Raw genomic sequence first — 16,353 nt, 5'->3', positions numbered from 1 at the left:
CCAAAGCAAACATTTCAGGAATTTTTTGCTTGTTTTTAAAAAATAACGTCTCTGATAACCTCAAATACTGTTTTGTAAACCAAATGATAGCAGTTTTTTTCATGTGATAATAATACATTTTGTTTCTTTTCTTTTCTGTTTTAAAGAATCAGATCGGTGACTCAAATATCTCCAGCCCTGGGTTACAGCCAAGCACTCAGCTCTCCAATCTGGGAAGCACCGAGACTCTAGAAGAGACACCCTCTGGGTCACAAGATAAGGTTTGTACAGCTAAAGCCCTAGCTTTGTCCAAGTTAACAAAACAAAGACTGATTTTTTTTAAGGATTTTAATGCAATGTAACTTTGATTTGTCACTTATCTTTCAAGGTACATACATGCAGCAACATCATGATGTGTACCCTTTTCCTGTTGCGCATAATCGTCATTCATCTCAGTTTGCAGGAGCCTCCTATCTAGTCTCCCAACTTTTACTTTTGCCTTAGCCATTCCCTGACCTGTTTTTGTTTTTAAATAGAGTATTTGTAAGTTTACAGAAAAATCATGCAGAAAATAGAGTTCTCATATAACCCCCCACACACACACACATGTATGCAGTTTTCCCTATTAATAACATTTTGCATTAATGTAGTACCTCTATTACAATTGATAAGTTTTATTATAATTATACTATTAACTGTAGTTCATAATTTGCATTAGGAGTCATTCTTTGTATTGTACACTTCTTTGTTTTTTTGGGTTGTTTTAAATTTTTATTCTAGTAACATATAAACCTAAAATTTCCCATTATATCTGCTCTCAATTATACAATTCATTCATGTTAATCTCATTCATAATGTTGTGCCACTATCACCGCTATCCATTACCAAAAGTTTTCCATGACTCCCAACAGAAACTCTAAAGGATTAGCTCCATGTTCCCTACCTCCGTTCTTTTTTTTTTTTTTCTTTTTTGGCGGGGGGGTGGGGTGTAGGGGTAGTGGTAACATATAACACAAAATTTCCATTTGTATCACTTTCTGTGTACAATTTGGTGACATTAATTAACCTTACCTATCTTAAACCCAGCAGCAAAAATCAATCTGGAAAATCATAAGTCAGATCATGACATTCCTCTGCTCAAAATTCTCCACTGGTTTCCCATCTCACTCAAATAAAAGCCAGGATCGGGACAGTGGTCATGAGGCCCTGATCTGACCCCACTACCTCAGGCCTCAGCTCCCTCTCTCACTTAGCACCAGCCTCATTGGCTTGCATGCTCTTTTTCAAATGTGCCACGCATGCTCCTGCCTCAGGACAGACCTTTGCACTTGCCATTACTGTAGCCTGTAATACTTTCCTCCCATATGTGTCCTCCATATAAGTGAGACAGTCTTCTGACCACCCTCTTTAAAATAAGAATTCCCCACCCCACCCCCTATTCCTGTATTCCTGCTATGCTTTGTTTCTCCCTAAGACTTCTAGGTTGACATCATTTGTATTTTTCTTGTTTATTCATTGTCTTGTCTTTCCCTCACCAGAATGTAAGCTCCATGAGAAGTCAGTTTTGATTGCTTTGTCTGTCATTGCTGCATCCTCAGCTCCTAGCATTTTAAATATTTGTTGAATGAATGAATTCTCTTTATAACTGATGGCCTGATAAACATATTTTTCATGATCAAGTAAAACCCATAATTTTTATATTAAACTTTATTTTGAAATGATTTTAGATTCATATGTAATTGTAATAAATAATTCAGGGGGACCCCATGTACAATTTAACCATTTTCCCACTGATAACATCTTGTAAAATATAGTACAGTATCACAGTCAGGATAATGGCCTTGATCCAATCCCCTGGTCCTTGGTCCAATTCCCTGCCTGCTTTACAAGTATTCATTTGTGTCAGGGTGCATGTGTTTGTAATTAGTTTCTTTAACCATTCAACTGATGAAGGACATATGGGTTGTTTCCAGTTTGGGCTATTATGAATAAAACTGCTGTGAACATTCATATACAGATTTTTGTGTGAACATAAATTACCATTTTTGGGGGATAAATGCTCAATACTGCAATTGCTGGGCCATAGGGGAATTGAATTGTTTTAGTTTCATAAGAAACTGCAAAACAGTTTTCCAGAGTGGCTGTATCATGTTACATTCCCATCAGCGGTGTATTTTATTTTATTATTTTTTTTTTTTAATCTTCATTTTATTGAGATGCATTCACATACCATGCAGTCATACAAAACAAATCGTACATTCGATTGTTCACAGTACCATTACATAGTTGTACATTCATCACCTAAATCAATCCCTGACACCTTCATTAGCACACACACAAAAATAACAAGAATAATAATTAAAGTGAAAAAGAGCAATTGAAGTAAAAAAGAACACTGGGTACCTTTGTCTGTGTGTTTGTTTGTTTCCTTCCCCTATTTTTCTACTCATCCATCCATAAACTAGACAAAGTGGAGTGTGGTCCTTATGGCTTTCCCAATCCCATTGTCACCCCTCATAAGCTACATTTTTATACAATTGTCTTCGAGATTCATGGGTTCTGGGTTGTAGTTTGATAGTTTCAAGTATCCACCACCAGCTACCCCAATTCTTCAGAACCTAAAAAGGGTTGTCTAAAGTGTGCGTGAGAGTGCCCACCAGAGTGACCTCTCGGCTCCTTTTGGAATCTCTCTGCCACTGAAGCTTATTTCATTTCCTTTCACATCCCCCTTTTGGTCAAGAAGATGTTCTCCGTCCCACGATGCCAAGTCTGCATTCCTCCCCGGGAGTCATATTCCACGTTGCCAGGGAGATTCACTCCCCTGGGTGTCTGATCCCACGTAGTGGGGAGGGCAGTGATTTCACCTTTCAAGTTGGCTTAGCTAGAGAGAGAGGGCCACATCTGAGCAACAAAGGGGCATTCAGGAGGAGGCTCTTAGGCACAATTATAGGGAGGCCTAGCCTCTCCTTTGCTGCAACCATCTTCCCAAGGGTAAAACCTATGGTAGAGGGCTCAACCCATCAAACCACCAGTCCCCTATGTCTGTGGTCATGTTAGCAACCATCGAGGTGGGGTAGGCCAATACCCCTGCATTCTCCACAGGCTCCTCAAGGGGGCACTACATATTTTTTTCCTTGTTTTTCTTCTTTTTTTTTAACTTTCCTTTCTCTTTTAAATCAACTGTATGAAAAAAAATTAAAAAAAAAAAAAACATACAATAAAAGAACATTTCAAAGAGACCATAACAAGGGAGTAAGAAAAAGACTACTAACCTAAGATAATTGCTTTACTTCCAACCTGTTCCTACTTTACCCCAAGAAAGTTACTTAATATAGCAACATTTCTGTGAACTTGTTCCTACTATATCCATCAGAAATTAACAGACCATAGTCATCCTGGGCATCCCCAGAACGTTAAATAGCTTATCTGTTCTTCTTGGATTATTGTTCCCCCTTCCTTAATTGCTCTCTATTGCTAGTTCCCCTACATTCTACATTATAAACCATTTGTTTTACATTTTTCAAAGTTCACATTAGTGGTAGCATATAATATTTCTCTTTTTGTGCCTGGCTTATTTTGCTCAGCATTATGTCTTCAAGGTTCATCCATGTTGTCATATGTTTCACAAGATCGTTCCTTCTTACTGCCGCATAGTATTCCATCGTGTGTATATACCACATTTTATTTATCCATTCATCTGTTGAAGGACATTTGGGTTGTTTCCATCTCTTGGCAATTGTGAATAATGCTGCTATGAACATTGGCGTGCAGATATCTGTTCGTGTCACTGCTTTCCGATCTTCCGGGTATATACCGAGAAGTGCAATCACTGGATCGAATGGTAACTCTATATTAGTTTTCTAAGGAACTGCCAGACTGACTTCCAGAGTGGCTGAACCATTATACAGTCCCACCAACAATGAATAAGAGTTCCAATTTCTCCACATCCCCTCCAGCATTTGTAGTTTCCTGTTTGTTTAATGGCAGCCATTCTAATCGGTGTTAGATGGTATCTCATTGTGGTCTTAATTTGCATCTCTCTAATAGCTAGTGAAGCTGAACATTTTTTCATGTGTTTCTTGGCCATCCATATTTCCTCTTCAGAGAACTCTCTTTTCGTATCTTTTGCCCATTTTATAATTGGGCTGTGTGTACTATTGTCATTAAGTTGTAGGATTTCTTTATATATGCAAGATATCAGTCTTTTGTCAGATACATGGTTTCCAAAAATTTTTTCCCATTGAGTTGGCTGCCTCTTTACCTTTTTGAGAAATTCCTTTGAGGTGCAGAAATTTCGAAGCTTGAGGAGTTCACATTTATCTATTTTTTCTTTTGTTGCTTGTGCTTTGGGTGTAAAGTCTAGGAAGTGGCCGCCTCATACGAGGTCTTGAAGATGTTTTCCTACATTATCTTCTAGGAGTTTTATGGTACTTTCTTTTATATTGAGATCTTTCGTCCATTTTGAGTTAATTTTTGTGTAGGGTGTGAGGTAGGGGTCCTCTTTCATTCTTTTGGATATGGATATCCAACTCTCCCAGCCCCATTTGTTAAAAAGACCATTATGACTCAGTTCAGTGACTTTGGGGGCCTTATCAAAGATCAGTTGGCCATAGATCTGTGGGTCTATCTCTGAATTCTCAATTCGATTCCATTGATCTATATGTCTATCTTTGTGCCAGTACCATGCTGTTTTGACAACTGTGGCTTTATAATAAGCTTCAAAGTCAGGGAGTGTAAGTCCTCCCACTTTGTTTTTCTTTTTTAGAGTGTCTTTAGCAATTTGAGGCATCTTCCCTTTCCAAATAAATTTGATAACTAGCTTTTCCAAGTCTGCAAAGTAGGTTGTTGGAATTTTGATTGGGATTGCATTGAATCTGTAGATGAGTTTGGGTAGAATTGACATCTTAATGACATTTAGCCTTCCTATCCATGAACATGGAATATTTTTCCATCTTTTAAGGTCCCCTTCTATTTCTTTTAGTAGAGTTATGTAGTTTTCTTTGTATAGGTCTTTTACATCTTTGGTTAAGTTTATTCCTAGGTACTTGATTTTTTTAGTTGCTATTGAAAATGGTATCTTTTTCTTGAGTGTCTCTTCAGTTTGTTCATTTCTAGCATATAGAAACATTACTGATTTACGTGTATTAATGATGTATCCCGCTACTTTGCTAAATTTGTTTATTAGCTCTAGTAGCTGTATCGTCAGTTTCTCAGGGTTTTCCAGATATAAGATCATATCATATGCAAACAATGACAGTTTTACTTCTTCTTTTCCAATTTGGATGCCTCTTATTTCTTTGTCTTGCCGGATTGCCCTGGCTAGCACTTCCAGCACAATGTTGAATAACAGTGGTGACAGCGGGCATCCTTGTCTTGTTCCTGATCTTACAGGGAAGGCTTTCAGTCTCTCACCATTGAGTACTATGCTGGCTGTGGGTTTTTCATATATGCTCTTTATCATATTGAGGAAGTTTCCTTCAATTCCTACCTTTTGAAGTGTTTTTATCAAAAACAGATGTTGGATTTTGTCAAATGCTTTTTCAGCATCTATTGAGATGATCATTTGATTTTTCCCTTTTGACTTGTTAATGTGTTGTAATACATTGATTGATTTTCTTATGTTGAACCATCCTTGCATGCCTGGAATGAACCCCACTTGGTCATGGTGTATGATTTTTTTAATGTGTCTTTGGATTCGATTTGCAAGTATTTTGTTGAGGATTTTTGCATCTATATTCATTAGGGAGATTGGCCGGTAGTTTTCCTTTTTTGTAGCATCTTTGCCTGGTTTTGGTATTAGATTGATGTTAGCTTCATAAAATGAGTTAGGTAGTGTTCCATTTTCTTCAATGTTTTGAAAGAGTTTGAGTAAGATTGGTGTCAGTTCTTTCTGGAAAGTTTGGTAGAATTCCCCTGTGAAGCCATCTGGCCCTGGGCATTTATTTGTGGGAAGATTTTTGATGACTGATTGGATCTCTTTGCTTGTGATGGGTTGGTTGAGGTCTTCTATTTCTTCTCTGGTCAGTCTAGGTTGTTCATATGTTTCCAGGAAATTGTCCATTTCCTCTACATTATCCAGTTTGTTGCCATACAGTTGTTCATAGTATCCTCTTATAATTTTTTTAATTTCTTCAGGATCTGCAGTTATGTCACCTTTTTCATTCATTATTTTGTTTATATGTGTCTTCTCTCTTTTTTATTTTGTCAGTCTAGCTAGGGGCTTGGCAATCTTGTTGATCTTCTCAAAGAACCAACTTTTGGTGATATTTATCCTCTCTATTGTATTTTTTGTTCTCTATGTCATTTATTTCTGCTTTAATCCTTGTTATTTCTTTTCTTCTACTTGGTTTAGGATTGGTTTGCTGTTCATTTTCTAGCTTCTTCAGTTGATCCATTAGTTCTTTGATTTTGGCCCTTTCTTCCTTTTTAATATATGCGTTTAGTGCTATAAATTTCCCCCTTAGCACTGCTTTTGCTGCATCCCATAGGTTTTGGTATGTTGTGTTCTCATTTTCATTCGTCTCTATATATTTAGCAATTTCTCTTGCTGTTTCTTCTTTAACCCACTGATTGTTTAGGAGTGTGTTGTTTAACCTCCAGGTATTTGTGAATTTTCTAAGTCTCTGATGGTTATTGACTTCTAATTGTATTCCATTGTGGTCAGAGAATGTGCTTTGAATAATTTCAATCTTTTTAAATTTATTGAGGCTTGTTTTATGTCCCAGCATATGATCTATTCTGGAGAAAGTTCCGTGAGCACTAGAAAAGTATGTGTATCCTGGTGATTTGGGATGTAATGTCCTGTAGATGTCTGTTAAATCTAATTCATTTATCAGATTGTTTAGGTTTTCAGTTTCCTTATTGGTCTTCTGTCTGGTTGATCTATCTATAGGAGAGAGTGATGTGTTGAAGTCTCCCACAGTTATTGTGGAAACATCAATTGCTTCCTTTAGTTTTGCCAGTGTTTCTCTCATGTATTTTGTGGCACCTTGATTTGGTGCATAGACATTTACGATTGTTATTTCTTCTTGTTGAATTGCCCCTTTTATTAGTATGTAGTGGCCTTCTTTGTCTCTCAATACATCCCTGCATTTAAAGTCTATTTTATCTGAGATTAATATTGCTACACCTGCTTTCTTTTGCTTGTAGCTTGCATGAAATATTTTTTTCTATCCTTTCACTTTCAATTTCTTTGTGTCCCTGTGTCTAAGATGAGTCTCTTGTATGCAGCATATTGATGGTTCATTTTTTTTTATCCATTCTGCGAATCTATATCTTTTAATTGGGGAGTTTAATCCATTTACATTCAACATTAAAACCGTGAAGGCATTTCTTGAATCGGCCATCTTATCCTTTGGATTATGTTTGCCATATTTTTCCCTCTCTCTATTAATATCCTTTATTGTACCCATACCGAATCTCTTTAGTACTGAACCTTTCTCCAAGTCTCTCTGTCCTGTCTTTGTTTCTCTGTCTGTAGGGCTCCCTTTAGTATCTCCAGTAGGGCAGGTCTCTTGTTAGCAAATTCTCTCCGCATTTCTTTGTCTGTGAAAAATTTAAGCTCTCCCTCAAATTTGAAGGAGAGCTTTGCTGGATAAAGTATTCTTGGCTGGAAATTCCTCTCACTCAGAATTTTAAATATATCGTGCCACTGCCTTCTCGCCTCCATGGTGGCTGCTGAGTAGTCACTACTTAGTCTTATGCTGTTTCCTTTGTATGTGGTGAATTGCTTTTCTCTTGCTGCTTTCAGAACTTGCTCCTTCTCTTCTATGTTTGACAGTGTGATCAGTATATGTCTCGGAGTGGGTTTTTTTGGATTTATTCTATTTGGAGTTCGCTGAGCATTTATGATTTGTGTATTTATGTTGTTTAGAAGATTTGGGAAGTTTTCCCCAACAATTTCTTTGAATACTCTTCCTAGACCTTTACCCTTTTCTTCCCCTTCTGGGACACCAATGAGTCTTATATTCGGACGTTTCATATTATCTATCATATCCCTGAGGTCCATTTCGAGTTTTTCAATTTTTTTCCCCATTCTTTCTTTTATGTTTTCATTTTCCATTCTGTCATCTTCCAGGTCACTGATTCGTTGTTCAACTTCCTCTAGTCTTGTACTATGAGTGTCCAGAATCTTTTTAATTTGGTCAACAGTTTCTTTAATTTCCATAAGATCATCCATTTTTTTATTTAGTCTTGCAATGTCTTCTTTATGCTCTTCTAGGGTCTTCTTGATTTCCTTCATATCCCGTACTAGGGTCTCATTGTTCATCTTTAGTTCTTTGAGTAGCTGCTCTAGGTGTGTCTCTTCTGGTCTTTTGATTTGGGTGCTTGGGCTTGGGTTATCCATATCGTCTGGTTTTTTCATATGCTTTATAATTTTCTGTTGTTTTTGGCCTCGTGGCATTTGCTGACCTTGATAGGGTTCTTTTAGGGTTTGTAGACCAGTTGAAGTCCTTATCTCTAATTTATCAGATCTACAGCTTCGTGGAGTACACTTTCTCTAACTAACCAGCAGGTGGCATCCACGAGACACCTGTTCTCCACAAGCCAGATCTCCCCTGCTTAGCCTTTTTGGTGAGTGGGGGAGTGAGTCTTGTGGGGCCCAATTGGTGTCCCAAGCTTGCGTGTGTAGTTGGTGTTGCCTGCCCTGTATGTGGGGCGTGTTTCTGGGCAGTCGGGGAGGGGGGGTGGCCCTAACAATCAAATCTCCCTGATGATCCTAGAGTTTTAAAGCTACTGCAATAGTCTAATCCTTCAGTTCAGTCCTGCCACAGTTTGTCTCTGCCACTGACCCACAAGTCTTTGGTATTGGCGTATGGCTCCTGAGACTTGCAAGTGGGCCCCTCTTCCAGGCTGTGCACCCCGGGTCCTCTGTTGAGGGATGACTGTGCTATGTCGCAGGTGAGTGCCGTCCCCCCAGGGCAGTTCTGGGCTGCTGGGCTGTGTTGGGAGGCTCCCAGTCTGCTCAAATGATGGCTGAATGGGGCTCTGTTAATTCACACTGCTCCCCCTTCCCAGCTCTGGGACATTCAGCTGAGGTTGCAGGGAAGGCTAATGTCCACGCCCAGTTTTGTGGTGTGTGCCTGTTATTTGAAGCACTTCCGTCACACTGGGTTGTCTGGGGCAGCTCTGGGCTATGGGGCTGGCGATGGGCAGGAGTGTTTCCTGTCCACCAGGATGGTGGCTGTGAGCGGACACCCCCCTTTTCTTGGGAAGTTGTGTTGTTTAGTGAATTTTCTCAGCCACTGGATTATTGCCTTTTGTCTCAGAGCTCTCTTAGTTCTGCTCTTGACTTGACTTGCCCAAATTTCAATTCTTTGAAGCTTTCTGTATTGAGCTTCTTAGAGTAATTGTTTTAGAAAAAGCAAAAAGGATTTAAAAAAAAAAAAAAAAAAAAAAAAAAACGGCCCTCCTCAGAGATCTAATGGGTTATTGAAATGCTAAGAGACAAAGCAATTAGGGCCATTAAGGAAAGGTCCACAGGGCAGAGAGATCAGCTTTTCTTCGGGATTTGCATATGAGCCTGAGGGCCTGAGCTCTGCCCTTCCCCTTTCTATGTTCACCAGAACTCCAAAAATCCTCCACTTTTATTTGGAGTTTTTCGTGTTGTTTTTTTCTATGCCTGTCTCCTCTCTGCTGGGCTGGCTGCTCTCAGATTCTCTGGTGTCTGGTCTCAGTCTATCTATGGTTGGAGTTTGGATCAGTAGAATGAGTTTCTTATAAGGGCTGCCACTGCAGTTCTCCCTTCTCCTTCCCGGAGCTGACAGCCCCTCCTCCCATGGGACTGAGCCTGGCAGGGAGGGGTGCGGGTCCCCTGGCCACAAAAACTTACAGATTTCGCTGATCTCAGCAGTTGGACGTGTTCATGAGTGTTGTATGAAGTATGCCCAAAGTCAGATTGCTCTGTGGTGTCCAGTCCACTCAGTTCCTGGCTTTCTACCTACTTTCCTGGAGGAGTAACTAAAACATACAGCTCACCAGTCCACCATCTTGCCCCGCCCCTCAGCGGTGTGTTTTAAATAGATGATAATTTAAACCAGATTTTGTATATTACATTCCCAAGTTCCATTTTTACTGTATTCAGATTTAGGATCCTGAAGATAAAACATATTAAAAGTGGTGCTATGTAAAATTTAATTTCTTAAAAATACATGTTTTTGTTTTTGTTTTTGTTTTTAAAAAAGACCAGGGTACTTATCTTCCATGGATGTTCAGTGGGCCAGTTTATCAGCTGTGGATGTTCAGTGGCCAGTCACTTCCCCTTCTGAATCATGAATCACTTCTCTCTTCTTTTCTGAATCGTGAGGTTAAAGGTTCTTACACCACCTAACTCACAAAGTTGTGAGACCCAGATGAAGAAATGAACAAAAAAAAAAGAAATGCCCTAAGCCCATAAGCACTGTCCATTAGGAGAAAAGTGAATAATGCAGCACACAAGCCACAGATGCTCAGCCTTTTGACAAAAGCACGGGTGATGGATCTGTGGACATACAGAATTCAGTGTACTAGGGAAGTGACCCATCTAATCCCAATAGAATGATGTTGTTGATAGTCTTCATTTCTCACATACTTTTTAAAAAACATATTTATTGTCTTACGTATATACAACATAGAATGTCCCATTTGAACCACTTTCATATGTACAAGCCAATGATACTAATTATTCGCAGTTTTGTGTTACCATCACCACCTCCCATACCAAAACATTTCTTCACCCCACACAGAAACAGTGTACCCATTAAGCAATAATTTCCCATTCCTTCTATCCATCCAGCCCCTGATAACCTCCAATCTACTTTCTGCCTATGAATTTGCACATTCTAGCTATTTCATGTAAGTAAAATCATAAAAATATTTGTCTTTAGGTATCTGGCTTATTTCACTCAATATGATGTCTTCAGGGTCCATTCATGTAGTAACATGTATCAGTACTACATTCATTTTTATGACTGAATAGTATTCCATTGCATGTATATACTACTTTTGTTTATTTTTGTGGGGTTTTTTAAAGCAGTTTTATTCACACACCATATAGTCCCTCCAAGGTGTACAATCAGTGGCTCTCAGTATCAGTGACTTTCAGTATATAATCAGAGAGTTCTGTTTTCTTCACCACAATCAATTTTTTAACATTTTCATTGCTCCAAATAGAAAAACCCCATCCCTCTTACAGCCTTCTGTTCTTGACACTTAGCATTGGGCTAGCACCTTCATTACAATCAATGGAAGAATATTAAAATATTACTGTTAACTATAGTCCATAGTTTGCATTTGCTGTATTTTTCCCCATACATATCCCTTTTGTTAACACCTTGTAATAATGGTATACATTTATTCTTATTCATGGAAGAACATTTGTATCTTATTTGTACTATTGACTACCTTTGTCATCCACAACAGGGTTCACTGTATTATACGGTCCCATGTTTCATCCTCTAGATTTCCTTTTAGTGGCATACGCGACTCCAAACTTCCCCTTTCTACCACAATCTCACACATAATTCAGCGCTGTTAATTACACTCACAATAATACCATTATCTCTATCCATTTCCAAACATTTGCAAACAACCTTAATAAAAATTCTGCACAAGTTAAGAATCATCTCCCCATTCTCTACCCTTATTCTATCTTCTGGTTACCTATAGTCTAGATATTAACTCCTTGCGTTTGCTCATTATAATTAGTTCATATTAGTGAGGTCATACATTACTTTTCCTTTTGAGTTTGTCTTATTTCACTCAATTATGATGTTCTCAAGGTTCACCCTTATTGTCACATGCATCAGGACTTCATTTCTTCTTACAGTTGAATAGTGTTCCATTGTGAGTATATACCACATTTTGTTTAGCCATTCATCAGTTGATGGACACTCGAGTTGTTTCCATCTTTTGGCAATTGTGAATAATACCACTGTGAACGTCAGTTTGCAAATGTTTGCTCAGTTCCCTGCTTCCAGTTCTTCTGAATGTGTACATATAGATATAGATATAAATTAATACAGATATAGATATATACCTCGTAGCAGGATTACTTTAGTAATGCTGCCATCTGTTGCTGAGAAGCAAATAATACTGTCTAGCCTTAATATTAAATTCCATTACAGTTTCAAAATTCACTTATTAAAACGCACTGTGGGACTGTTTCCCTGTTGTTTGGCTTGGTTTGGTTTTTTGCTTCAGTGTGTTCAGTCCAGTGACGAGGTGGGAAATCTGACATGGACATCATAAATCCAAACAGAAATATGAAAATCTCTAAACAGCAAGAGCTGTGAGGTGAGGAAGGACCTAAGTAGTACCTGATAAGATGTATAAGAATTTTGTTGTACACCATACATACTGTTAACTCACTGTGAATTCCATTTCCCAAGGGAAATGGTCAGACCAACACTTGATTTAAGTGAGGCATTACAAAACCTAGAATCCAGTCTTTGAGCATATTCAGACATGAGGAAAGAATAAAATTTCATTTTTTCTGTGATTAATGGAAAATGAATCTGTGAATAATTATGCCCAGCTATGGAAGAATGCATTCATTTTTCTGAGCATAGGGAAAGAAGAAGTATAGGAAGTGTCCTCTCAAATCCAGAGACCTATCTGAAAATCTTCGAGGGCTTGTATGGAGAGGTATACTCTGTTCACCCAGGCTCTTGTGGCTGTAATTCAACTAGGTAGGTATTTCCAAAAGCTCATGAATTTTGACCTGTAGCTACCTCTTAGTTTTTTAAGCCTCAGCTGCACCTCTGATTTCCAAAAATAAATAGCGCCATCTACTTGATTCGTAGCCTGAAATTTGCTTAATTGCCATCTCAGCACGGTAGCATAATGGTTAAGAATGTGGACTGTATTGCTAGAACCAGGTTGGAGTCTGGTTCTGTCAGTGTGCTTGGGTATATGATGGCAATAACAATCATGCTTACATGATTAATCAGATTAGTCATGAATTTAAAGTTTTTAGTGTAGAGCCACCTTAGTATGTAGGCAACTGCCCTACACGGTGAGCACTCTGCTATGATGTCTCCTATTGCCATCACAACTTCATTCCTTCTCATGTGTGAGAAGACATCTGAAACCCTAATGGATTACTACACACCCTATTCTATAGAAGGTTTGAGAATCTGTTCCTGGCCTGGTAGAAGTTGTTGAGAAGCAGCATGAAGTATTTCTGTGTAAATGCTGATATGTGTATTACATATACATACATATATAAAACAATGTGTGGTGAACAAGATCCTCATAATTTGCATAATAAAAATTACTGTGGTTTTCCTATACTTTTTTTATTTTGCCAAGCAATGTTGACCATTTTGTTCTAAAATATGTATAGAAAGAAATTATCTCTGTGCTCATCAATAGACATTTGGTGCCAGGGATCCAAAAGTGAGTAAGTCTCAGGTCAGCAATGGGGAGACAGAACCTGTGCACCTCACTAGAGTTTTATATGACCTGGACGGAGGGAACAAGAATTCTGTCCCAAGTGAAAATTCATTGTCTATGTTGACTTGCATTGAATGTGTTTAAAATGTTACCATTGGGGTTTAATCGACAAACAGCTATGTGCTTGATGATTCCTTGCATCAGGGAATGACAGTGACTTTTTTTTTTTAATTCAAATTTATTGAGATATATTCACATACCATACAATCATCCAAAATGTACAATCAGTTCACAGTACCATCATACAGTTGTGCATTCATCACCCCAATCTATTTTTTGAACATTTTCCTTGTACCAGAAAAAGTAAAAATAAGAAATAAAAGTTTAAAAGAACACCCAAATCATATCCCCCCCACTTCCTCCCTATTTTTCGTTTAGTTTTTTGTCCCCATTTTTCTACTCATCCATCCATACACTGGATAAAGGGAGTGTGATCCACAAGGCTTTCGCAATCACGCTGTCACCCCTTGTAAGCTATATTGTTATACAGTCATCTTCAAGAGTCCAGGCTACTGGTTTGAGTTTGATGGTTTTAGGTATTTATTTCTAGCTATTCCAATGCATTAAAACCTAAAAAGGGTTATCTATATAGTGCCTAAGAATGCCCACCAGTGACCTCTTGACTCCATTTGGAATCTCTCAGCCACTGAAACTTTATTTTGTTTCATTTCGCATCCCCCTTCTGGTCAATAAGATGTTCTCATTCCCACTATATCAGGTCGATACATTCCTGGGAGACATATCCCGCGTTGCCAGGGAGATTTACCCCCCACCCCCACCCCAGGAGTCACATCCCACGTAGGGCAGTGAGTTCACTTGCCAAGTTGGCTCAGCCAGAGAGAGAGGGCCACATCTGAGCAACAAAGAGGCACTCAAGGGGAGGCTCTTAGGCACAATTAATAAGCAGGTTTAGCCGCTCCTTTGCAGTAATGAGCTTCATAAGGGCAAGTCCCATGATAGAGGGCTTGGCACATCAAACCTCCAGTCCTCAGTGATTGTGAGATCAGCAACAATCCAGGTGAGGAAGCCCAACACCTCTGCATTTTCCCCCAGCTCCTCAGGGGGCCACTGCATATTTTATTCTCTGTCCAAATTACTTTGGGATGTGACAGGGTCATTTTTAAATAGCCCAGCCTTGGTATCCCACCAAGTGATTTTGTTGTTGTTTTGTATTGTGGAGGTATGATATTCTAGAAGGACTCAATGAATTCTTAATATCCCAACAGAGATTATTTGGCATTTTTTTAGAAAGCATCCAAACATTTTTCGTAATTGCTATTAAGACTTCATGGTGTTCACATAATGATGGTAATAGCCAGTTCCCATTTGTTAAATGATTTTTGGTCACCAGACATTAGATTCAGAATTTAATTTTTACAACATCCCTATGAGGTAATTACCACAGTGATCTTGATTTTTTAGATGAGGAACTAAATAGAAAGATGATGTCATTTTCTCAGGTAACAGAGCTAGAAATTGAACCTAGGTGTCTTTGATTCCAGACCCTGAGCTCTAGTTTTTCAGAAGTAAATTGGGAGGAAATGGAACCTTGTAAGATCTTTGCATATTTTTACATCCACAGTTTGTGAATAAATGTTACTAGTGCCTTAAATTTGAAGTGAGATTCTAAATGTGGAAAATCCTTTAAAGTGCTAGAAAGTATTGTGAAAAGACAGTCTTACTAGGTCACTCTACAAAATTATTGGTGGAGACTAAATTTGCTTTTTGGAAATTCTTTGCCTTAAACAAAAGCCATTTGTCACATTAACTTGCCATGGTATGTTATGTCAGCTTTTTAATATTAATAGAATTCTCTTTATTGAATATTTTCTAAGATATAATGGTCGATTGAGCATGCAGTTACAATTTTTGCGACTTGAGGAGGCTGCTGCCTTTTCCTCTACAACAGTTATTTCAAACTGCCCTGCCCCCCCTTCACCTAGCAGATACTGTCCCCACGCCAGAGAGAAAATACAAAATGGCACTCCCCTAACTTTGTGTCCCTCCTGCATGCCATGGAAACTCTCCTGTGTCCTTAGTCCGTGGTGCTAGTCTCCTTTCCCTCTGACTTGAGACCCTCCTCGACAAAGGGGATTCCTTTCCCTCCACCCCTACCCCTCAAGTTCACTGCCCTGCAGGTGAGCTCCCTCTCTCCTGTATGCTAACCTTTCTCCCTCTGGGAGACCTTTGGGAGACAGCATTGTCGAGCCTCTGCTGAGTACTTACTGAATCTGCGTTACAGGGTGGTGGTGCCATTGCTTGGGCAGGCAAGTCCAGGCAGGAAGGAGGGCAGGGATCAGGGAATAAATAAGAAAGATGGTCTTGGAGGAATTCACTCTCTACTGTTGTTATGATGAGAGCCAATGCAGAACAGACACTTCGTATGTGCTGGGTTCTGTACATTTAAGCATCCCAATGATCCTCCCTACTTTACAAAGGAGCTGAGACTCCACAAGGGGAATGACATTCCCCAGTTACAGGACTCAGAAGGAACAGAGTCTGGCTGCCCTTGGTGCTGCTTGAGGCCCCACCCCTTTGTGGTCCCTGCCATCTTTGTCTTGTCCCCGCAATCTTCTGACACTATGCCTTTGCTCCTTTAACTTTTATTACCATTTTTGTGTCTTAACTTTCATATCAGTACTTCTGGGTCACTTTCTACAGATTCCAGAGGTCCCACAGAGACCTCCACTTCAATATGTTCTAAACTGTGCTCATCTTCCCCCTCTCTCCATCAACCTAGCAGCCTTCCTGGTCTTATTTACCCAAGCAATGGCACCACCATTCTGTACCCGGAAAAGAGGTTGTCTCTTGGCTCCCTTCCCCCAGCTGGCTTGCCACCAACTCTCTCCCATTCTAACTCCTCAGTTTTATCCTCTTCTGTGCCAGAACCTTAGTGCAGACTCCATTATTTCTTTGTTGGATGCCTATACTGCCCTCAGT

General features: G+C 39.1%; 1 protein-coding gene across 1 annotated transcript in view; it reads left to right on the top strand.

The window, feature by feature from the left end:
• DCP1A (decapping mRNA 1A) overlaps window positions 1-16,353 on the top strand; it is a 65,258-nt gene that overhangs the window by 35,590 nt on the left and 13,315 nt on the right. Inside the window, exon 6 of the mRNA XM_037798336.1 lies at window positions 147-260. Within this exon, the coding sequence (XP_037654264.1) occupies window positions 147-260 (114 nt within the window). The remainder of the gene's footprint in view (window positions 1-146; window positions 261-16,353) is intronic.

Source organism: Choloepus didactylus, chromosome 1, assembly GCF_015220235.1.
Source record: "Choloepus didactylus isolate mChoDid1 chromosome 1, mChoDid1.pri, whole genome shotgun sequence".
Lineage (NCBI taxonomy): Eukaryota > Metazoa > Chordata > Mammalia > Pilosa > Megalonychidae > Choloepus > Choloepus didactylus.
The sequence above is the reverse complement of the archived record's forward strand: the minus strand, read 5'-3'. Positions and strand labels throughout refer to the sequence as shown.